The sequence below is a fragment of the Corythoichthys intestinalis genome, chromosome 20 (genome assembly GCF_030265065.1).
Source record: "Corythoichthys intestinalis isolate RoL2023-P3 chromosome 20, ASM3026506v1, whole genome shotgun sequence".
In the NCBI taxonomy this organism is placed as follows: domain Eukaryota; kingdom Metazoa; phylum Chordata; class Actinopteri; order Syngnathiformes; family Syngnathidae; genus Corythoichthys; species Corythoichthys intestinalis.
The window spans coordinates 28,755,111-28,780,217 of NC_080414.1; the positions used below are offsets into that span (position 1 = coordinate 28,755,111).

Below are 25,107 nucleotides of genomic sequence, written 5' to 3' on the forward strand. Positions count from 1 at the left end.
AGAATATTCTTGTGTCATCTGCAAAAAGTATACATTTCAAAAACTGAGATACATTATATATATCATTCATATGAATATTAGATAATTTTGGTCCCACAACGGACCCCTGAGGGACCCCATGAGATATATACCGATGACCATTTCCCCATTTTTACATATTGTACCCTTCCTGTTAAATAACTTCTCAGCTACTCCCCAGCAATCCCTCTGATACCATACAGATGTAGTTTGTTGAGTAAAATTGTGTGATTAATTGTGTCAAAAGCTTTCTTTAGATCGATAAAAATTCCAACTGCATGTTTTCTTTTTTCCATCCAATGCATTTGTGATTTCTCCTATTGCATCGGTAATTGCCATTGAGGTGGTTGTCTCTCTAAACCCTCTAAACCCATACTGGCCCTAGTTAATTATGTTGTGTTTATCAAGAAACTTTGGTAAATACCTACTGTTACCTCGGAAAAATAGAGTCATGTTGCGACATCTCATTAGTGAAACTGGTGGAGCTACGGCAGGCATCTCTGCCAAAAATAAAATGTAACGACTAGTGTAGCTCAAAGTAGCGGCGTAAGAGCAGTGTTCCATCTTCACAAATCCACTCATGTTAAACTAAAACGCATAGTGTGGTAAAACTACTCTAAGAAGTACATTTTTCTCAAAAAATTACTCAAGTAATTGTAAAGGACTGACTTGGACAGATCTACCAATTGTGCGTACCCAAGATTATGTCTGCCATATTACCAGGTTTTCCACACAGTACATCACTCCTCCATATTTTTTGCAACTTCAGGTAAAAATACAATACTGGGATGAGTAGATATGTATAGATAAATAATTAGAAAAGTAGGTGCAAGCATGTCCAAAATGAAGGGATTGGCTCTTTTATGCTTGGATGATTTAAAAAAGAAAATGCCAGAGACAAAAACAAGACATAATGTATTGTCTAATCAGCAATGCAATTTCAGACGGTCTTAATGATCTTAGCAGGATGTCAGAAAGGGCTTTTCGTCTTTTGGATGTGAAATACCCTTTACCTAATTAGGTCAATCAGGTCCTAAGTGTATAAAGCAGCAGGAGTAGTCTGGTGCTATGATGACACTTTGGTTTGCACAGCCAGTGACAATGTCAATCCTAGAAATAGGTTGACATAAACAAAGAACACTGAGGAAAGAACAACAGTTGAAAGATCCCTGACTACTTTGTTTTCCATGTCTTATGTCAGCAGGTGCTCCGACGGTGTGCTAGCTAGCACACACATCTTCCTGACAACCTCCAATTCCTCCCTGTGTACACCTGATCCACCACTCACTGTTCCAGCTTGATCACCTCTCATCCATCAACTCACCAGCTTTTCTCCTCTGCCAGATTATTGTCTATGCTTCTGCTCTCACCAGCTCCGTCAACACTTTCGCCCTTCCTCGCGTGATTAATCATCATTTACCTCAGCTCCCAGAATTGCCCTTTCAGGTTATCCCACTTGCCTGTTGGCCCACCTGTCGACCACCTTGTCTGCTCCATTCGCCACCCAGTCTTCCCTGGTTCATTACATCAGTTCTTTGCAACTCACTTCATTATTCTCTGTCAGATTCTTCTCGCTCACTGACCTCTTCCACTACCTCCCTGTCTTTCTATGTTATGTCAAAACATATTCAGGTATAACACTGTTTGTTTTAAGACATAGTGCTTATATATTTAATTCGTCATGTTATGCAGAAGTATGTGAAAAGCCTTAAACTGAAATCTGTGAATCTGAAGCGTGTGACTTGAAAAGCTCATCAAAAGAGAGATGACAGAAAACAAAGCCACCTTGCCCCTTGCCTCATGACTAGTGTTGCAACGATACAATTTTCTGGGCCCGATACCTCGCTGTGCAGTATCAGCCGATACCAATACCATCCCGATAACACTCTGTTTGCAAAAAAAAAAAAAAAAAAAAAAAAAAAAAAAGATATATATATACAGTGCCTTGCAAAAGTATTCGGCCCCCTTGAATCTTGCAACCTTTCGCCACATTTCAGGCTTCAAACATAAAGATATGAAATTTAATTTTTTTCTCAAGAATCAACAACAAGTGGGACACAGTCGTGAAGTGGAACAACATTTATTGGATAATTTAAACTTTTTTAACAAATAAAAAACTGAAAAGTGGGGCGTGCAATATTATTCGGCCCCTTTACTTTCAGTGCAGCAAACTCACTCCAGAAGTTCAGTGAGGATCTCTGAATGATCCAATGTTGTCCTGATTGACCGATGATGATAAATAGAATCCACCTGTGTGTAATCAAGTCTCCGTATAAATGCACCTGCTCTGTGATAGTCTCAGGGTTCTGTTTAAAGTGCAGAGAGCATTATGAAAACCAAGGAACACACCAGGCAGGTCCGAGATACTGTTGTGGAGAAGTTTAAAGCCGGATTTGGATACAAAAAGATTTCCCAAGCTTTAAACATCTCAAGGAGCACTGTGCAAGCCATCATATTGAAATGGAAGGAGCATCAGTCCACTGCAAATCTACCAAGACCCGGCCGTCCTTCCAAACTTTCTTCTCAAACAAGGAGAAACTGATCAGAGATGCAGCCAAGAGGCCCATGATCACTCTGGATGAACTGCAGAGATCTACAACTGAGGTGGGAGAGTCTGTCCATAGGACAACAATCAGTCGTACACTGCACAAATCTGGCCTTTATGGAAGAGTGGCAAGAAGAAAGCCATTTCTCAAAGATATCCATAAAAAGTCTCGTTTAAAGTTTGCCACAAGCCACCTGGGAGACACACCAAATATGTGGAAGAAGGTGCTCATGTCAGATGAAACCAAAATTGAACTTTTTGGCCACAATGCAAAACGATATGTTTGGCGTAAAAGCAACACAGCTCATCACCCTGAACACACCATACTCACTGTCAAACATGGTGGTAGCAGCATCATGGTTTGGGCCTGCTTTTCTTCAGCAGGGACAGGGAAGATGGTTAAAATTGACGGGAAGATGGATGCAGCCAAATACAGGAACATTCTGGAAGAAAACCTGTTGGTATCTGCACAAGACCTGAGACTGGGACGGAGATTTATCTTCCAACAGGACAATGATCCAAAACATAAAGCCAAATCTACAATGGAATGGTTCAAAAATAAACGTATCCAGGTGTTAGAATGGCCAAGTCAAAGTCCAGACCTGAATCCAATCGAGAATCTGTGGAAAGAGCTGAAGACTGCTGTTCACAAACACTCTCCATCCAACCTCACTGAGCTCGAGCTGTTTTGCAAGGAAGAATGGGCAAGAATGTCAGTCTCTCGATGTGCAAAACTGATAGAAACATACCCCAAGCGACTTGCAGCTGTAATTGGAGCAAAAGGTGGCGCTACAAAGTATTAACGCAAGGGGGCCGAATAATATTGCACGCCCCACTTTTCAGTTTTTTATTTGTTAAAAAAGTTTAAATTATCCAATAAATTTTGTTCCACTTCACGATTGTGTCCCACTTGTTGTTGATTCTTGACAAAAAGTTAAAATTTTATATCTTTATGTTTGAAGCCTGAAATGTGGCGAAAGGTTGCAAGGTTCAAGGGGGCCGAATACTTTTGCAAGGCACTGTATATATACTGGACTGTCTCAGGAAATTAGAATACACTATATTCTAATTTTTTGAGACAGTCCAGTATATATATATATATATATATATATATATATATATATATATATATATATACACACTCACCTTCCACTTTATTAGGTACACCATGCTAGTAACGGGTTGGACCCCCTTTTGCCTTCAGAACTGCCTCAATTCTTCGTGGCATAGATTCAACAAGGTGCTGGAAGCATTCCTCAGAGAGTTTGGTCCATATTGACATGATGGCATCACACAGTTGGTGCATATTTGTCGGCTGCACATCCATGATGCGAATCTCCTGTTCCACCGCATCCCAAAGATACTCTATTGGATTGAGATCTGGTGACTGTGGAGGCCATTTGAGTACAGTGAACTCATTGTCATGTTCAAGAAACCAGTCTGAAATGATTCCAGCTTTATGACATGGCACATTATCCTGCTGAAAGTAGCCATCAGAAGTTGGGTACATTGTGGTCATAAAGGGATGGACATGGTCAGCAACAATACTCAGGTAGGCTGTGGCGTTCCAGTGATGCTTAATTGGTACCAAGGGGCCCAAAGAGTGCCAAGAAAATATTCCCCACACCATTACACCACAACCACCAGCCTGAACCGTTGATACAAGGCAGGATGGATGCATGCTTTCATGTTGTTGACGCCAAATTCTGACCCTACCATCCGAATGTCGCAGCAGAAATCGAGACTCATCAGACCAGGCAACGTTTTTTCAATCTTCTCTTGTCCAATTTCGATGAGCTTGTGCAAATTGTAGCCTCTGTTTCCTGTTCTTAGCTGAAAGGAGTGGCACCCGGCATGGTCTTCTGCTGCTGTAGCCCATCTGCCTCAAAGTTCGACGTACTGTGCGTTCAGAGATGCTCCTCTGCCTACCTTGGTTGTAAAGGGTGGTTATTTGAGTCACAGTTGCCTTTCTATCAGCTCGAACCAGTCTGGCAATTCCCTTCTGACCTCTGACATCAACAAGGCATTTCCGCCCACAGAACTGCCGCTCACTGGATATTTTTTCTTTTTCGGACCATTCTCTGTAAACCCAAGAGATGGTTGTGCGTTAAGATCCCAGTAGATCAGCAGTTTCTGAAATACTCAGACCAGCCCTTCTGGCACCAACAACCATGCCACGTTCAAAGTCACTCAAATCACCTTTCTTCCCTATACTGATGCTCAGTTTGAACTACAGGAGATTGTCTTAAACCATGTCTACATGCCTAAATGCACTGAGTTCCCGCCATGTGATTGGCTGCTGAGAAATTAAGTGTTAACGAGCAGTTGGACAGGTGTACCTAATAAAGTGGCAGGTGAGTGTGTATATATATATATATATATATATATATATATATATATATATATATATATATATATATATATATATATATATGTATATATGTATATATATATATATATATATATACACAGTGGGGAGAACAAGTATTTGATACACTGCCAATGGGTTTTCCCATTGTGAGTATCAAATACTTGTTCTCCCCACTGTATATGTATGTATGTATAAGGGATGCAACAATAGAGTTTAGTCACGGTTCGGTACGATTTTTGATACAATTCAATACATTTAATGCTCTGAAACGAAAATGCTACTTTTTTTTTTTTTTTTTTAATATATGTTCGACCCTCGTGAGGAATAAGCGGCATGGAAAATGAATGAATGAATGAATGTTTTTATGTTTGCTAACAAGCAAAAATAACAATACTATCAAATTAACAAGTATTTTACTGCATAATATTTATGTGCTTACTTCTTACTGATCTGAAGAAATTTTGTATAAAAGTGCTTAGAACAATCTTTACTGTTTGTAAAGTAAGGTGGGGCACAATGTTGATTGGCTGCAGCTCTCTTAGCAGCTATATTTACTACATGAGCAAAACATCCTATTTGTGGTCCGAGTCCATCTGTGTCACGTACTGAATTACCAGTATTTGCAGCATTATCTATAGTCACTGGTATAGATTGATTTGGCCAGTTTAACTTCCATTCTGTCATGGCGGTTTTTTAATTCATCAATGTAGTATATGGACTACGTGTCACTCTGGGCTCACGCAGCTATTGGCATGGGATATAACCTAGCACATCTAGGTTGCTATTTGATGATATCTAGTGAGTTCGTGCGAGAGTTGCCATGGGATCTAACGTAGCACATCTAGGTTGCTATTTGATGATATGTAGTGTGTGCGTGTGAGTGTTTTCTGTGAAATAAGAAAGTTAACAAACGGCACAGAAGTCACTTCTGCTCATGACTGCACAACTCCAGCATATGACAGTCGACCTTCATAAACAGGAACAGTTTGAAGTACGGCGCTCTTAATTTGCCACTCATTGTTCATCATGAAACCGTGAGTTTGCTTAGTGTCCCAGTCTTAATCTTCCTGATCCCAACGTCGTCACATTAGCAGACGTTAGTTAACGCATGCTAACCGATGAATCCCATATTTGTACGAGCAGTGTATTATTGCAGAATTACGTTGTTGCGAATGCATTCATTACTGAAGACGTTTATTTCGTTTGGTATATTAGAGTCAAAGTCGCGAATGCATTCATTACTGAAGACGTTTATTTCGTTTGGTATATTAGAGTCAAAGTCATGCGGATGTCATGCATCGGGATTTAGGAATTTAGCCCACTTGGGGAAGACAGTACAGTTGCATTCAAGTGGTGCCAGTATATGGTATCGGCGTCCTAAATGTTGGTACTCGACGATACCGATACCACCATTTCGGGCCAGAATGGCGCCCCCTGCCGATACTGGTATTGGCATCGGTGCAACTTTACGCACAACATTTTTTTTCCTCAAAATTTCTCTGTGATTTTTTTTTTTTTTTTTCTGGACAAGCGTAAGGCTCTGCAAGTGTGTGATTCACAGACAAGAGACGGAGCAGCACATTAACTGCAAGCAATTCCTTTGTCATTTGCCTCACATCACTCCTCTTGCCTCAGTAAGTCAGTCTTCGTTGGCTCCAGGCATATCCGTGGGCACTGCCGGACTAGCACATGAGCTTTTATCAGCTTCGGCCCAGACGGCATTGTGGAAGGAAGAGTCCTGACACCTCCATTGATGAGAGGAAACAGTGCTGGGAGGGTGGGAGTAATGGGTGGCATGATGAAGTGTGTGTGTGTGTGCAGTCGAAAGAGAAAAAGAAGCTGTATTTGCTTTCTTGTAAATTATAATTTGTGGCAACATCAGGCAGTTCTGACGCAGATTTCTCACTGTAAAAAACCCCTGTAATTTTTCTATGCAAGTATGCAATGTAAATAGGGGTGTGACAATATATCGAAAAGGTGACAATGATCCTTCACAACCTTATAGCTCAACTTTCGCGCCCTCAGTGCATCAGGGATTATTTTTAGTCTTGTTGAAAGTATCTTGTTAACAGAATAAAAAAGTTCTAAAAACATTTATGGACACTTTATTTACATCTACGTATGAATGTACACATACATACACACTTATCATTTGAGAGAGAATGTAAAGAATGTATTAATTACCGTATTTTTACATTTTATGCATTTTATATTACAGTGGTATCTCTGCTTACGAAATGAATTGGTTCTGGAAGTAGTTTGAGAATTGTGTAAGTAGAGACGTGTTTTCCATGTAAATGCTTTAATCCAGTGGTCCCCAACCTTTTTTGCACCACGGACCGGTGTAATGTGTGCCTTTTTTTCACGGACCGGCAATGTGTGGCAGAAAATGACGGTAAATATAAAATAACACGTAGAGGCTAAAAACGAATATTAAGTGCAGGGAAAATGTCACTCACCATACACTGAATCAACCTTTTTTTGACAGCAGGTTCTCCTAAAACTTGTCGGCAAATATCGGTGGTCGCAAGGAAGCCCGTCGACAGAGGGGGGCAATCGGGTATGTTGTCCCGGGCCTCAGGACCATAGGGGCCCCTGAATGGCCCTTAATTTATTGTTGCTAGTTGACAATTATTTTTGGCGCCCTTTTGCTTATCTTTCCTCAATCGGAGAGTCTAGTGTGTTTGTGTGTGGGGTCTGCAGGTGCTAATGGAAAGTTTAATTTGTTGTGGTTCCCTCCAGACGACAGGGGAGTGGGGGGGTTACAGAGATATTTTAACACTATGAGACAGTTTACATGGCAACTCTGCGACACCAAGAAACAATGACTGTGTTCCGGAATGGTCTCGCCTTTATGTGTTGTCGACGAAAACAGGAAGGTGAAGACACAAACCATTGAATCCGGGCTCCAAAGTGGAAGGATTCGATTGCGGGGGTTTGAGGGGGTTGCTCCGCATCCATATCAATGGAAAGCACCCTCGCTGATAACGTCAGCACTCGCACACACCACATTGCAGCGCTGAACTAAACATTAACAACAGCAAATATGGCGGAACGTCAGCTTTATTTGACTGTTTTTATAATATTTTTAATTTAAATATGTTTCCAATTTTGTGCCTTTTGGAGCAAAAGAAAAATGCCATTGCTTGGAGTGGGCGGGTATGTTGTCTTCTGGGCTGAGGAGGTTGTTGGGGTCAAAGTGCATCATTGGCTGTTGCCTTGGAAATCTTGACTGCCCCCTTGGGTCTGGCATGAATACTACATCATTTTCACGCAGAATTGCGAAATTGTTCGAATGGAGGCGGAACCATATGAATGCAAATTTGAAATTTTTCGTATTCTAGGAATGTTACCATGTAGACTGCCCCCTTTATTACAGCTCCGCCCATCTTACATTTCTGTTTGACTCTTTCCTCGATCAACCACACATGTTCTGCCATTGGTGACACTAAGTTTTTCACTTTACGCTGTCCCCATTAACAGCGATAAGTGAAAGATTACTCTATATCATGATAATTTGTAGCCCAAAAGGTTATCGATATGTTCCCACTAAGAATCAATATATCATTTTAAAACTGTGTCACCGGTTAAAAAAAAAAAAAAAAAGAAAAGGAACCAACAGGTTGCTACTAAAACCTTCCATAAGAATAGTGTCTCTGTTAGCTCACTGGTTGCATTAGACATCCAATTTATTTTGACTGGATTGGACGTCTAGCGCCGTCAATGGCACTGAGGCCAGAGCATTGATAGGCAGTCTTCCTTTTCCTTTTGGGGCATTTACAGGTCAATTCCTGTTGATTTCAGGGCATTTACAGGTTACTTCCTGTTTATTTTGAGTCACTTCCTATTTATTTGAGGACATTCTTGAGTCACCTTCTTTCAGTAACCCAAAATTAACATTGAGTGACCTGTAAATACCCCCAAAATCAACAGGAAGTGACCTGTAAATACCCAGAAAGGAAAAGGAAGTTACTGAAAATCAACAGGAAGTGATGTAAAATGCCCGAAAATTAACTCCTGGCATTGGCTGTCACAGATGGCCATAGACGTAGTGATAAACTAATTCCAATTCACAGCAGAAGGATGAGATTATTACTTGTGCATTGATTACTCTTGACCAATGTATGTTCATTTTTGTATCACCGTATTGTGAGATCGTTATCATGTATCACAAATTGTATCTCATCGTGAACTGCCCAGAGGTTCTCACTAGTACTTCTCGATCAATTGTGTGGCGGACTAAAAGGTTGATCCTTAAAAAGCCAAACTGCTTCCTTTTATATGAACACAGTAGGGTCAGACATTCATTTTTTGCCCACTGCTCAGGAAGATTGAACAAAAAATACGACTGGACATGAACCCTCTCACCCACTGCATTGTCATTGTGCGCTGAGGTGTATTTTGTCTTACTTGCAGTTTATTGCCACTTACAGCACTTTACACTGACATCCACATATCATTCTGAAATGTTCACTTTTATTTCTTACAGTGTTTTTATCCAGAGGTGTGGCATGAAAAACACCAATCAGCAGATTATTGTCTTAAGAGACGTTTATTTGAACCTCTCACTTTGTATTTTTTGGCCTTTTATATCGAGTTGGAAAAAACATACGCATAGGGTGGCTTTATCTTTTACTGTCTGACTCTTTTGCCTCCCCTTACCTTGCATTTGTCTCTCACACTCCCCTGCAAACCAACAGCAAACTCGGTGCCAATTTCATGGCTTGGTAGCGAGTAGCACTGGAGAAATTATCCATTGCAAAATTGATCTAAACAATTGCAAAGTGGAACGGTGAAGAAAAGCAGGAGAGTGAAATTGGGAGTCTGTTCCCTTTTTGAACTCACTTTATCACTGTGAAGGAAATATAGTGAAAACTTAACTGTGGATGTGAAGTGTTGAGTCAAAATGGACAGTTTCGGAATACTTTGAAGTCAGAAAGTCTTTGGATTTAGTGCATTATATAAGCCCAAATGCTAGCCTTTCTGTTGTATTTTTGTCATATTTCCGGACATTTTGCTTTAAAATGACATTTTCAGTCACTATTTACTCGGGGTGGGAACCTCTGGGTAGCTCACGATATGACAGGATAACGATGATATCACAATATGGTGATAGAACAGTTATCAATACATGGGTCATGAAATCATTTAAAGATATTCTACAAAACACTAAACAGAAAAACAAGGTAGTTTCAGTTCAGTTCAGTTCAAGTTTGTTGTCCCCTAAGAAGGGGAAACTTATATTACAGCAGGTAAGCATACACAGAACACAACAACAGATTACTCCTACACATAAAATAACAGACTACAATTTAAAAATGAATGAAAAATGACTGACAGACAGCTAAGCTTTGATCTTGCTAGAGACTCGACCTTCAAAGGGTTGCATGCGTCAATCATTGTTTAACTTGTCAAACAGTTGCTGTGGCAACTCATTGTGTGTAAGTGAGCAGCTGGAGCGGATTTGAGTGGACACTCAATGAAGCATTTAATAAAGACATAATAAGATAAAGCATTTTTTTCTTGTTTAAAAATAATTTTGTGGGACAGTAACATGTTTAAAACTCATCATAATTATTACATTCAAAGTGCTTAAAAAACATTTATTAAAATATTTATACATACCTAACATTTTTTTAAATTATACTTTGGGGAAAAAGGTAAAAAAAAAAGTCTTATACAGTATGTATCTCTTTCCAGTGATAGATCTGAATAAATACATTGAAAAAAAAATTGGGGAGGAGGGGGCTACTTTGCAGTTTTTCACTTATTGTGGCAGGTTCTGGTCCCCAATAACCATATAAATGCCCTAATCCGTTCCAAGCCCCCCAAAATTCAGACATAAATCTTTTTATAAAGCATAGAATTGCATCAATACATGTAAAAAACACATGTTACAATTAGATTATTGCACAATAAACATAAAATGAAACTTGTCCATAATGTAAAAAAAACAAAGAAAGTACCGAAGTAAATGTAACAGAATAAATGTAACTCATTACTACTCAGCTCTGTATTACAAAATGTGATTTGTTGAACGAAAACAATTTTTAAAAATTTAAGAAAGGTTATGACAACCTACTCCAAAGCAATGCACAGTGGGGAAAATAAGTATTTAGTCAACCACTAATTGTGCAAGTTCTCCTACTTGAAAAGATTACAGAGGCCTGTAATTGTCAACATGGGTAAACCTCAACCATGAGAGACAGAATGTGGGAAAAATACAGAAAATCACATTATTTTATTTTTATTTTTATGTTTTAATTTATTTCCAAATTAGAGTGGAAAATAAGTATTTGATCAGCTACAAACAAGCAAGATTTCTGGCTGTCAAAGAGGTCTAACTTCTTCTAAAGCGGTCTAACGAGGCTCCACTCGTTACCTATATTAATGGCACCTGTTTTGGTAAATGGTGTTATACTTATATAGCGCTTTTCCACCTTTCAAGGCGCTCAAAGCGCTTTACACTATCTCGCCATCCACCTACTGGTGACGCAGCACCAGGAGCAATGTGGGGTTCAGTGTCTTGCTCAAGGACACTTAGACAAGTTCATCAGGGCGGAGACTTGAACCCACAACCTCTGGGTTGGGGGACAACTACTCTACCAATGAGCCACGCCACCCCATAACTCATTATCGGTATAAAAGACACCTGTCCACAATCTCAGTCAGTCACACTCCAAACTCCACTTTGGCATAGCCAAAAGAGCTGTTGAAGGACACCAGAGACAAAAATTGTAGACCTGCACCAGGCTGGGAAGACTGAATCTGCAATAGGTAAAACGCTTGGTGTAAAGAAATCAACTGTGGGAGCAATTATTAGAAAATGGAAGACATACAAGACCACTGATAATCTTCCTCGATCTGGGGCTGCATGCAACATCTCACCCCGTGGCATCAAAATGATAACAAGAACGGTGAGCAAAAATCCCAGAACCACACAAGGGGACCTAATGAACGTCCTACAGAGAGCTGGGACCAGAGTAACAAAGGCTACTATCAGTAACACAATGCACCGCCAGGGACTCAAATCCTGCACTGCCAGATGTGTCCCCCTGCTGAAGCCAGTACACGCTCAGGCCCGTCTGCGGTTCGCTAGAGAGCATTTGGATGATCCAGAAGAGGACTGGGAGAATGTGTTATGGTCAGATGAAACCAAAATAGAACCTTTTGGTAGAAACACAGGTTCTCGTGTTTGGAGGAGAAAGAATATTGAACTGCATCTGAAGAACATCATACCCACTGTGAAGCATGGGGGTGGAAACATCTTGCTTTGGGGCTGTTTTTCTGCAAAGGGACCAGGACGACTGATCTGTATAAAGGAAAGAATGAATAGGGCCATGTATCGAGAGATTTTGAGTGACAATCTCCTTCCGTCAGCAAGGGCATTGAAGATGAGACGTGGCTGGGTCTTTCAGCATGACAATGATCTCAAACACACAGCCAGGGCAACAAAGGAGTGGCTTCGTAAGAAGCATTTCAAGGTCCTGGAGTGGCCTAGCCAGTCTCCAGATCTCAACCCCATATTAAATCCGTGGAGGGAGTTGAAAGTCCGTGTTGCCCAACGACAGCCCTAAAACATCACTGCTCTAGAGGAGATATGCATGGAGGAATGGGGCAAAATACCAGCAATAGTGTGTGAAAAGCTTGTGAAGAGTTACAGAAAACGTTTGGCCTCCGCTATTGCTATTACAAAGGGTACATAACAAAGTATTCAGAGAACTTTTGGTATTGACCAAATACTTATTTTCCACCATGATTTGCAAATAAATTATTTAAAAATCAAACAATGTGATTTTCTGTTTTTTTTTTCCACATTCTGTCTCTCATGGTTGAGGTTTACCCATGTTAACAATTACAGGCCTCTCTTATATTTTCAAGTGGGAGAACTTGCACAATTAGTGGTTGGCTAAATACTTATTTGCCCCACTGTAGTGCATTCAGAATTACGCCTCAACGTCTTTTACCATAATAAATTTAAGTGGTTACCGGAATATCACAGGGTTAAAAAAACATATTCTTTGAATCATTGGAATCCTCAGAAAATCCTCAATGGTTTTAAAAAGGGAGAGTTGGCAAGAACAGAAAGAGCACCCTGTTGAATTGTTATTAGCTTTAGCAGTCAACTGCTCTGAGCACACAAGGGTGTCTTTGTGAAATGGTACTGAAGCTCCCAAAATCTCTCCCTGGGCTGCAACACACTGTGCACAGCTCCACTTTTTCTTCCTCCACTTGTAAAAGGTTTTCTTGCCTCGTGTGATTACTGACTTGTACAATTTCAGGCAGCTTGAAAACTAGATTAAGTGGTGGGGGGAAAAATCCCTGTTTGAAAACGAATGTGCAGGCTAAATACCATAACTTAACTGTCATTTGTAATCAACATTTAAATCCCCTTTTCTCTCATCTTTTTCTTAAGTCCCTCTGGTAGCTCTATATGCTTCTGCATCTTGAAGCTAAGCTTAAAGAAATACGATTCTAAAAAAACCTTCATTCATTTCAAGCAAAAGCATTTTCCCATGCAGACTTTGAGATTTTTCATGTCTCTGAGCCCATTTGAACATGAAAATCTCCACAGTATTTGATGCTGTGTGCTTTTACTTTACTTTGACTCTTGTCTCGCGACTCTCACCCTGCTGGTAAGGCTAATCTCGATCTCATTGGGGCTCAACTGCCTCAGCAGGACTCCGTTGGTATGTGGGTAGGGGATTCGCCGTCTGTCTGCGCTTCAAAGACGGACCGTGATTAAGATTCTCGAGGCGCAAGAAGGGGCATCAGACACATGGAGGGAGACAAAGAAGGAAGGAAAAAAGGCGATGGTGGCGGCAGGCAACACAGAACAAGACTCCCCAGTGTTCCTGTCAAGTTCTGTGTCTGCGCGAGTGGTGGCGGAAGCGGTGTGACGGCCACCTCTGCAAAACGCACAGCCCGTTTGTCTGGATCTTTGAAGATAACGTGCTATTAATAAACAAACTGAAGCAATTACTGGGAGGCATGGGAGAGGAGAAGGTTTGGATTAGGTCAGGATGAGCGCAGCCGCTCTCCCTGAAGTCTACACTGATGAACTGCAGTCCGGCTGCAGAGATACCCATCCCTCCTCAGTGACCTCTGAAATCTTGCTGCCTGCAGCCACATGGGTAAGGAAAAACTCCAGGGTTGAAGACGTTTTATGATTACAGTGTTCCCTTGCAAATTAACGTTTAGGGACTGAGATTTTTATTATTATTATTTATTTATTTATTTTATTCTTATTTCATTTGCTGAATAACTGACCAATTTGATGTTTTTGTGCATTGGCATTATATAATATTGATGCCGAGAGATGTTGAAGTTATATGATGAGCTCCTATTATTATATCCTATTATCATATATTTTTTTTTAATTGGAAAAAAAAAATCCGTGATGGATTGAGGGCGTGAAGTTTGAAGCGCAAAGTAGCTTGCTAGTTGTTGAACATTTGTTGTGGCAACTCATTGTGTGTAAGTGCTGCTTGAGCGGATTTGAGTGGACTCACTCAATGAATGATTTAATGAAGCATTTTTCTGCTTTATTCTTGTTTAAAAATAATTTGGTGGGACAGTAACAATTTATCATAATTATTACATTTGAAGTGCTTAAAAACCATTGATTAATATTATATATATTTATATATACACACACATATACCGTATTGGCCCGAATATAAGACGGTGTTTTTTGCATTGAAATAACACTGAAAAAGAGGGGGTCGTCTTATATTTGCGGTCTAGACATTCAATTCAATTCAATTCCTTTATTGTCATTGCAAGCCAAGCAAACAACGAAATTGGAAAGCTACTCTATGGGACCATAAAACACAAGACAGTAAAATAACACACAACTTAAACATACTACTGAATAAAAGACAAAGAATAAATTATTGTGCAAAAGTCGCTACATAGCAGCATCATGAACAATTATACCCATTCATGACGCTAGATGGCGCCAGATATCATTGAAGCGATGTTCTGTCATGACAGATCTCAGCTACTCTCCCCATTCACGATGCTAGATGGTGCGAGATATCATTGAAGCGATGTTCTGTCTTGGCAGATCTCAGCTACTCTTTTTAGTATAACCAGTTTGCATTATTTTATTACAATATTTTTCCTTATTCAGATTTGTTTCAAGACTACACTTACAGTTAGACTTCACTTTGATGGTTAATGCAGTTATTGCATTTTTGTTGTTTTATCACAAAAGATTGGTTTATTTACATTTCAAAAACCAGAAGCCATTCATTTACGAATGTGATTGCACTTTATTTTACATATTTAAATGTTCAGATATTAAGCTTTGAATGAGGCAAAATAAAATGCTTTTTCTCTCAACTATATTGTTATAATCATTTGTTTCGGATGTACTGTAATTATTTTCTGTATGAAAATTAATTTGGTGGTCAAAAAGTCTTTTTTCAAACTTGAGCCTTGAAAAAGAGGGGGTCGTCTTATAATCAGGGCCGTCTTATATTCGGGCCAATACTATAAATACACATAAAAGTTTTTTATTTTAATTATACTTTGTGGAAAAATAATAAAAAAACAGCTGATATATATCACTTCCCAATACTAAATTTGAATAACTACATTTAACACACACAATTTTTAATTTTTTAAAAATTATTATTACTTTTTTTATGGAGAGCTAATTTGCGTTTTTTCATTCATCATGCCGGGTTCTGGTCCCTATTAACTGCAAAAAACGAGGGATTACTGTAATAATTTGTCAATAATATAATAAAATCACACATTGAATTGCTCCAGAGTATAAATAGCACCCCCAGCCAAACCATGAAAAAAAAAAAACTTATATACTGATTTATAGTCTGAAAAATACGGTATATAACTTTAAACTAGCAATAAAACCATGCTGTATTGTGATTTTGATCGTGAACGTGTTATGCGGTACAGGAACATTGATTTAAGTCAGACATGTCCAAAGTCCGGCCCGGGGGCCAAATGCGGCCCATGGTCTAATTTCATCCGGCCCCCAGCCTCTTTCATAAAATCAATAACGTCTGGCCCGCATACAGACTTAATGAATTGGTCAGCAGTACTGCTACCAGCATATAAAATAGCTTACACACTAAATGCTGCTCATCATTTACCCACTAAAAGGCAGCAGCACTCTAAGCCACATTACCCAGTGTGACCTTTTACTCTCAATTTTCTAAAATGGCGACAATCAACAAAAAAAAGAAAGTTGACTGCGACGGCCGACACTTCAAGAATAGGTGGAAATTGGACTATTTCACTAAAATACGCAACAACTGTGTCTCCCTCATTTACAAAGAGAAAGTCGCTGTTTTTAAAGAGTTCAATGTGAGGCGATATGACCAAACAAGACACACTGACTTGTACGACAGAATTACAGGGAAGAAACGTAGCGAGAAATTGAAGCAACTTGAAGCTAGTTTAATTTTACAGCAACAGTATTTTGCAAGAGTGCGAGAGTCGAATGAGAACGCCACAAAGGCTAGTTGCCAGATTGATGAAATTATTAATTTAAAAATAATAATAAAGCAAATGTGACACACATAGTGGCTTACTTAAATTTGCCTAAATATATTTTTCTATGTAAAGGACGTCAGCCAAGGTCGGCCCCCCACATTTTTACCACACTAAATCTGGCCCCCTTTGCAAAAAGTTTGGACACCCCTGATTTAAGTCATCATAATGACTACCTAAACTAACTAATTACAGGTAATCAGTTCTAGATCAATGATGAGCAGTGTGTCTACTTTCAACCTCTAGTCGAATGCCATATGAGATAATATCACAGGATTATGAAAACTTTTGTTGTTGTAGAAATGTAATATGTATTGTCACAAACGGAATTAAAACACAAACAAAATTATTTATAGACTCATTTGAGTCAAGCTTCAGCTGTCCAAAAACGTAATTAACAAATATGACTAGAGTTGTTATCCAACTAAAAAATAAAACGATACCAATATCATACCGATACTGATATCTGCGCTTGTTGACTTAACATATTATGGTTAATTGCATTTTGATGCCCCACTGGATGCTTTAATAATGATAAATGTAACAACTTCAATATTACTTTTCTTTTTGACTATTTCTTTCTGGTAACGCATTAGTTATATGTAATGAGTTTATGATTAATTATTTTTCAATCATTTATTGTTTAATTAATTAATGCACCATGAATGCAAATGGTCCGCTGACATAACAAATCCAAATCATCTTAGTGTGGAGACATCTAATAGTCAATAAGCATAATTGCAGTGCTAAGCTGTGACCAGCCCTTGTACAAAGGCAGAATGCTTGTACATTCACTTTGAAGGCAACATGCATATTGGCACAAAAATAATAATGAAAACCGATGTGGATATTATCCGATATAATTTTAAAATGCTTGTATCGGCCGACATAATCAGGTAAATATTGCATTTCTTTGCAAAACACATACAGTATCAGGCTTGTGTCTGCTTGTAGTCTGCTGAGGTGTCAATCTGCGATGTTATGTGTAGCCAAGACAATATATGAAACATAAATAAAGCATGAAAGAGGAATATGCAGTCATAACTCATTGTTTCACATCACAGTGAGATGTGTCCTCCACCTTGCTGTTCCTTCCCTGTGTCACACAGTCGGTCCTCAGAATTAAGATGATCTTGTTAGGATTCCCACCGTGTCATCGGCAAACTTGTGTCAAACATGGAAAGTCCAGCGAGTAGGAGGGAGACCGACTCCCACGAGCATGTCCCGCTTCCCTCAGAGATTGAGTGGTCAATAATTCATTGGGAAAGCATAAACTACTCCATGAGCACAGAAAATCTTCATAATGTTTTTCCCAATCTAGACCACCTTCTTGTTTCTCATCTTCTGTTTCTTACTCGCCGCTCTTTTTTTATTGCGCCACCTCAATAATTCAACGTGATATATAAAAGTCAATGAAATTTACCATACCTCGGGTCATTACAATGCCTGCCAGGGATTTGTGTTGAGTGTAAGCGGGATTGCAGCTGCCCACCAGTGAGCGATACTTCTCCCTCACCAAGTGGAATATTGAATCAGCAAAGTCCTGCAAGACACAAAATAATTGTTGCTATAATTTTAACGGAAACACAAGAAAAACCTGTGATACTTTATACGTTCAAAAGTTTATATTATTAAAACAGAATTTTAAGTTAAAAAAAAGGAACACCATAAGTGACGAAGATCACCTGTTTATTTATCCATGGTGGTGGTGGTGTATTTACTGTAACTAGATTTTGGAATATAATAGAATAGGATAGAAAACCTTTATTGCCATTGTGCTGTCCAGAGTACAACGAGATTTAAAGGCAATAGGGCTAATATAAAAACACAGGATACAGTTTAAACAGTCTTGTTTTAGTCAACGATGACGACGACGAAAATACTTCGTCAACAAACTTTTTTCATGACGAGACGATAACAAGCTAAAATGTGTATTGGGTGATTAATACATAACGAGACTAGTGCTGTCAAATTTATCGCGTTAACGGGCTGTCATTAATTTTCTAAATTAATCACGTTAAAATATTTGACGCATTTAACGCATGCGCGGAATGACCCGCTCATGCATTGCCTCAAACAGATTACAATGACACAGTTTTTTGCACATTGAGAACTAAGAGGCAGAGAAAGGCGTGTGACACTTGCGCTCATTGGACCGCGCCGTTTATTGGCATAAGCTTTGGCAACTCCTTCACAACAAACATAAGTATCATTTAGTGGAAGCACAACAAAAATAATATTCCCATCTCTCAAAAAAAAATAATGTTCACAAAAAGAAAAGTGCTTCAATCTGTATTAATGAGGCCCTATTCTCACACAGTTAAACAACAATGCAAAGGGAACTGGCATTCCCAATCAAAATAGCTATGCAAAATACACATAAAACTTACTCAGACTTTGGTCAGACTCTATTCAAACATTTCGTATAAATCAACAAATACACTGGATGGCAATATTTAGTCACAATATACAAACTATCAGAGGTCTCATACGTTGTAAAGCTATCACTCAAATGACGTGGATGGACCAGTAAATAGGGAACTACGGCGTCAGTCGAGGGACAAAACACACTCGTTGGCTTGATTTCTAAGAAATTTAAAATTCGCCATACACACCTTGTGGTGTATTTCAATCACAACCTTACGTAGTTAAAGACACTGGAAGAACAGCAGGGAGCCCTATGTGACGTCACCGCTCGGCGATGTCAACAATGGCGAGCTACTAGTTTAATTTTTTGATCGAAAATTTTACAAATTTTACTAAAACGAAAACATTAAGAGGGGTTTTAATATAAAATTACTATAACTTCTTTTAAGAACTGCAAGTCTTTCTATCTGTAGATCCCTTCAACAGAAAGAATGTAAATAATGTTAATGCCATCTTGTGGATTTATTGTTTTAAATAAACAAATACAGTACTTATGTACATTATGTCGAATGTATATATCCGTCTTGTGTCTTATCTTTCCATTCCAACAATAATTTACGGAAAAATATGGCATATTTTAGAGATGGTTTGAATTGCAATTCATGACGATTTAATTTTCAAGCAGTGATTAACTTGATTAAAAATTTTAATCGTTTGACAGCCCTAAACGAGACTCATGCCAGTTTTCGTCTGACGGGCCAAAATGAGACGAAAATGCGCAATAGTTTCTGTCACATGTTCACATTGTGTGCCCTTTTATGTGCAGTTAGCCTGCTTTGTAGCAGTGTCTGATTGTGCCACTCGTGACATGCTGCGCCTCCCCCCCTTCCCGACTAACCAGTGTGTCGTCTCCAGGCTCCATGCAGGCTCGCACACATGGTAAGATTTGCTGGCCAGAGAGAATATGCAATGTTGCTTTACCCTTTAAAGGTCTGTGGTGCTGAGTGATCATCACACACTAAATGTAACTGGTAGGGTTAGCATAGCTTTTGCCTTTGCCTTAGCAATAGGCTAATGGCGAGCGTCCTCTGAAACTCTCAGATAACTTTTTCCCCCCATATAGTGCAGGTGGGTATAATTAATTGAAAATAATGTACTGTTTTCCTGCTGAGTGTGTATAGGTGGAGTTGTCCTTGTAGACACTACAATATGTGCTCGTCCGTCAATTTTCGAAAAATCGAAATACAGTAGTTAGAAACCTTTATTTATTTATTTATATTTGGAGTCATTATTTAAAAATTGACTGAAGAAAACATTTTTAGTAAACGTCGACAAAATCTAGATGTGTCTTGAGTTTTGGTCAACAAAGACTAGGTGAAGACAAACCATTTTTGAGATGACTAAATACGATTTAGACTAATAAGTATTATTGTCCAAAAGACTAATATGAAAATTAAAAGGGCTGCCAAACACAACACTGGTACAAAGATTGGTAAAAAAGTGAATAGGTGACTCGCAGCAAGTAGTTATGTAGTGGCAACCCATAGCAAAAATTTGCTACTCATCTGTTGCTTAATCTCGTCTCGTGAGACGAATTTATCATCTCAAATTTATCTCATTCTCTGCTTATTTGTTTCTGAGTTTGTGCTCTTAAGGGTACCCTTAGGAGCAAGTGATGAGTCAAAATGAGCAAAGACATCATTGAGACAAAGGAGATTGATTTGAGAAAACCAGATTTGAGCAATATTTCAGAAGAGAAATTCTCTTCATTAAAAATGGAGTTACACTTGCACAGCACCTTTCAGGCACTCAAAGCACTTTGACACTATATTCTCATCTACCTGCTGGTGACACAACAACTTGGGGTGCCGTGTCTTGCTCAAGGATACTCAGATGAATTCATCAGGACAGAGAGTTGAACTAACAACCTCTGAGTTGGGGAACGACTTCTCTACCACTGAGCCACGCACTGGCTCACATACACTACGCGGCACATCAATGGAAAGCAACTTCAGAAAGTCCGTGTAGCAGGGATGAAGAAAATTTATTATATTTTGGTTCATTTAATAACATATAGTAGTACATACTGTATTTCTTTGATATTTAAAAAAAAAAAAAAACTTCCAAATCGCAGACATGTTGCCTGTCAGCCAGTAGTTTTAGCGAGACCTTGTCAGCAAGCGTGTTGCCTGTTTTGATTATGTCATCAAACGAGAGGACTAAGGTTCTTCACACTATTTTGTGGTAAACTTTCGGTCTTCGAAACCAAAAACCGATAATGCATTTGTAGCGGGTAATAGTTTTCGGTCACATCTCTAATTTTTACATTGAACAAGATGAACCAGATGTTATTGAATTATTTGACCAATTATAATATTTTCTCGGAGTTTGGCATGAGATGAATTAAGATGTGATTGGACATGTGAGAGCAGATACTACTCTTTCTTACAATGAAAGAATCTTGAAAACCCAAAATGAGCAATTGCTGACTGAAAGGATATCAAATTGAGAAATATTTGTGACTGGCAAAATATAAGGTTGCTCCACGAGATCAGTAAAAGAGGCAGCTTTGAGGCAAGTTGAAGAAATAAAATACTTTGCTCATCCATATCTTTTACTGAGACATTACTGAGATCGTGACTCCAAGTAAGGAGATAAAATTGAGACACATTTGAGATCGACACAAGTACTCATAGTTGTCTCTTGGTGAGATCTTGAAAGGAGACAACTTTGAGACTTTATTGAAAAATTGTGCCAATAGAACTATTCTCCAGACCTTCTCATGTAATGCTCACTTACTTCTCATGAGACAAATTTGAGAAAACTGAGAAAACCACTCTGGTCTCGATTATTGCGGAATCATTTCTCAGAGATGTAAAAGACATGAATAAGATCTCATCTTCAATTTTGCTTTGCTATGGGAACATAACAGAGTGCAATAGTGCATATATGATTTTCACAATTTACAGTACTCACACAAGGAGGAAGATGGCTGACCTTATATGAGATTGAGCACTGACAGTACTCACACAAGGAGGAAGATGGCTGACCTTAAATGAGATTGTGCACTGACAGGTGATGTAACTGTGCAAAGATTGCATATACTGTACAATACCCATATTATGCAGCACTCAGATCGAGACAAATGTCATATTATTCAGTGAGATGTATGTGACAATCTTGTGGCATTAGTAGTGCAATGACATTCCAGTGCAAGCTTGAATTTCCCTTATCTATTAGTATTTGATGACTTGTTACTTTCCCTCCTCACATTTGTACACTGACCAGTCTTTTTCACACAATTATTTCCATACAAGTACAGCATATCAGTCACTTTGCCATCTCTGTAAATAATAACATTCAAACAGAGCGACAACTACAAATCCTTCACCCCACTATGCTAAAAACTCGCTATCCCTGTTTCTCCCCCCCATCTCCCATAATCTCTCTCACTCTGCTTGTGGTATATCATGATGTCCTGTTAGCAAGCAGAGGCTTAATGTGTCCAAAAGACTCACTCTGCTGCCAATCTGTTGGCATGTCCCAGTGATCCATTTAAACTCTACAGTTGCCGTGACCACTGCTTGAAAGCTAAGCCCTTAATTAGTAGTCAAGTACAAGATTCAAAGGGGTGTCTGTGAGAGCCACATGTCTTGGCAACATATGCTAAACAGTGTGCAGTTAAGTGGATCGCTACTGAGAAGCTGGCATGCCCATTTACTGTACAGTATGTACTAGAGGTAAAGTGGTAAAAAAAAATTTTTTTTTAAATTTTTTTTATAGTGCATAATTTTATCTACAGTACATTTGAGCAGTTGGGTTAAAAACATACCCCCTATGATAAACAAATGAACCTGTTTAGTTAAAATTATGAGTTCTATGAACTGATCAATTTGTATTGTTGATTAAGAACCATGATTAAGAGCAGAGGTGGGGAGTAATGCGTTACATTTACTCCGTTACATTCACTTGAGTAACTTTTTCAGAAAAATGTACTTCTATGAGTACTTTTACCAAGACATACTTTTTACTTTTACTTGAGCAGAGTTGAAGAGGAAAGGCTACTCTTACGCTTCTACTTTGGGCTACACTTGTCGTTTTTCCTCTTTGTTCTACACATTAGCTTGTAGTTTTTCTTTTGCCACGATGCCAACGGTAGCTTTACCAGTTTCACCAATGAGACGTGGCAACAATAATCACATGACGCCATTTTACCAATCAGACTCAAGCTTGCCATTCTATGATCACGCCGGCCTGTTCAATCGCATGGTGTCTTTATAGCACCATAAAAAGTTAAGTATTTGACATAGAGTGCTGCCCTCAACATGACTCGAAAGCCAGATTTTAACTTCTCTCGCAGTTTTTATTTGGCACCGATTGACCACCGAAAAACGAAAATATGATCTTTTTGAGTTCATAATCAGAACTAGGAAGAAACTATTCACTATTCAACTATTCCAACCAGGACCTATTTTCTCCACTAGAGGGAACTCATGCTCTTTGGACAAATGATGCTTCAGTTTTGTAGATTTTTTTTCTCTCTCGCTGGAATACATTTTTTATTTTTTGTATTCCTTTGGCTTAATGTCATTATGTAATATGGTATAGTACAGTATAATAATAACAGTTCATATCGGTAAGTTCGTGCTGAGAAAAAAATACCGTTGTTTAAAAAAGATTTGTAAGCTATGTAAACAGTTTCTCACAATGTAACACATTATTTGAGTATTCTTTTCACCAAATACTTTTTTACATGTACTTAAGTACATTTTTTGGATGAACATTTACTCTTACTTGAGTAATATTATTTTAAAGTAATGCTACTCATACTTGAGTAAAATTATTGGCTCCTTTACCTACCTCTGATTAAAGGTAATGTGTACGCTGTATCGCTTCAGTTCAAATTTTCCTGGGTGTTCTGATATATCCATTCCACAATTTGTGAAAGCAACGAAATGCCTGCCATGTTCCTTGTACTTGAAAGTGACATGCAATTAAATCCTACGGAATCCTGCTTGGCTTGGCCGCGTCAGCTGCTGTCGGTCACAGTCTGAACCCTGTGTCAAGTCCTCGATGGCCCTTGGAGGCGTTTTCATTGATGATATAACAGAGGTTATAGAAGGTGGCAGGTCCAAAAGGCCTGGAGAGCAAATGTGGAAGAAACCCTAGCATACACCTTAGTTGTTCCATACCTCCTTTTCCCTCCTTTGTTCTATTTTCCTTTAAAGGGAACCTCAAACTTAAAAACTTGTTGGCTCTTATAAGCCACAATTGTTCTATTTTACTAAAATATGTTACCCAAAACACATACAGTGGGGCAAATAAGTATTTAATCAACCACCAATTGTGCAAGTTCTCCTACTTGAAAAGATTAGAGAGGCCCGTATTTGAGACAGAATGTGAAAAAAAAAGGCACAAATCACATTGTTTGATTTTTTTTAAAGAATTTATTTCCAAATTAGAGTGGAAAAGAAGTATTTGGTCACCTACAAACAAGCAAGATTTCTGGCTGTCAAAGAGGTCTAACTTCTAACGAGGTCTAACGAGGCGCCACTCATTACCTGTATTAATGGCATCTGTTTTAAATCATTATCGGTATAAAAGACACCTGTCCACAACCTCCGTCAGTCACACTCCAAACTCCATTATGGCCAAGACCAAAGAGCTGTCGAAGGACACCAGAGACAAAATTGTAGACCTGCACCAGGCTGGGAAGACTGAATCTGCAATAGGTAAAACGCTTGGTGTAAAGAAATCAACTGTGGGAGCAATTATTAGAAAATGGAAGACATACAAGACCACTGATAATCTTCCTCGATCTGGGGCTCAATGCAACATCTCACCCCGTGGCATCAAAATGATAACAAGAACGGTGAGCAAAAATCACAGAACCACACGAGGGGACCTAGTGAACGTCCTACAGAGAGCTGGGACCACACTTGGTGTAAAGCAGGGATGTCCAAACTTTTTGCAAAGGGGGCCAGATTTGGTGTGGTAAAAATGTGGGGGGCTGACCTTGGCTGACATCCTTTGTGTAGAATATATTTAAGGAAATTTTAGCAAGACATTCTGTGTGTTATAATTTTTTTTAAAATTAATAATTTCAACAACCTCACAAATAGCCTTTGTGGCGTTCTATTTCGACACTTGGGCTCTTGCAAAATACTACTGCTGTGAAATTAAACGAGCTTCAAGTTGCTTCAATTTTTCGCTTTTTATCTTCCCTGTAATCTTGTTGTACATGTTATCATGTCTTGTTTGGTAATATCGCCTCACATTGAAC

General features: G+C 38.8%; 1 protein-coding gene across 4 annotated transcripts in view; it reads right to left on the bottom strand.

Moving 5' to 3' along the window:
• Positions 1-25,107, bottom strand: part of adarb2 (adenosine deaminase RNA specific B2 (inactive)) — a 615,589-nt gene that overhangs the window by 62,505 nt on the left and 527,977 nt on the right. For all 4 annotated transcript variants that reach the window (XM_057823819.1, XM_057823822.1, XM_057823821.1 and 1 more), the window contains one exon: positions 17,886-18,000. In XM_057823819.1, the coding sequence (XP_057679802.1) occupies positions 17,886-18,000 (115 nt within the window). The remainder of the gene's footprint in view (positions 1-17,885; positions 18,001-25,107) is intronic.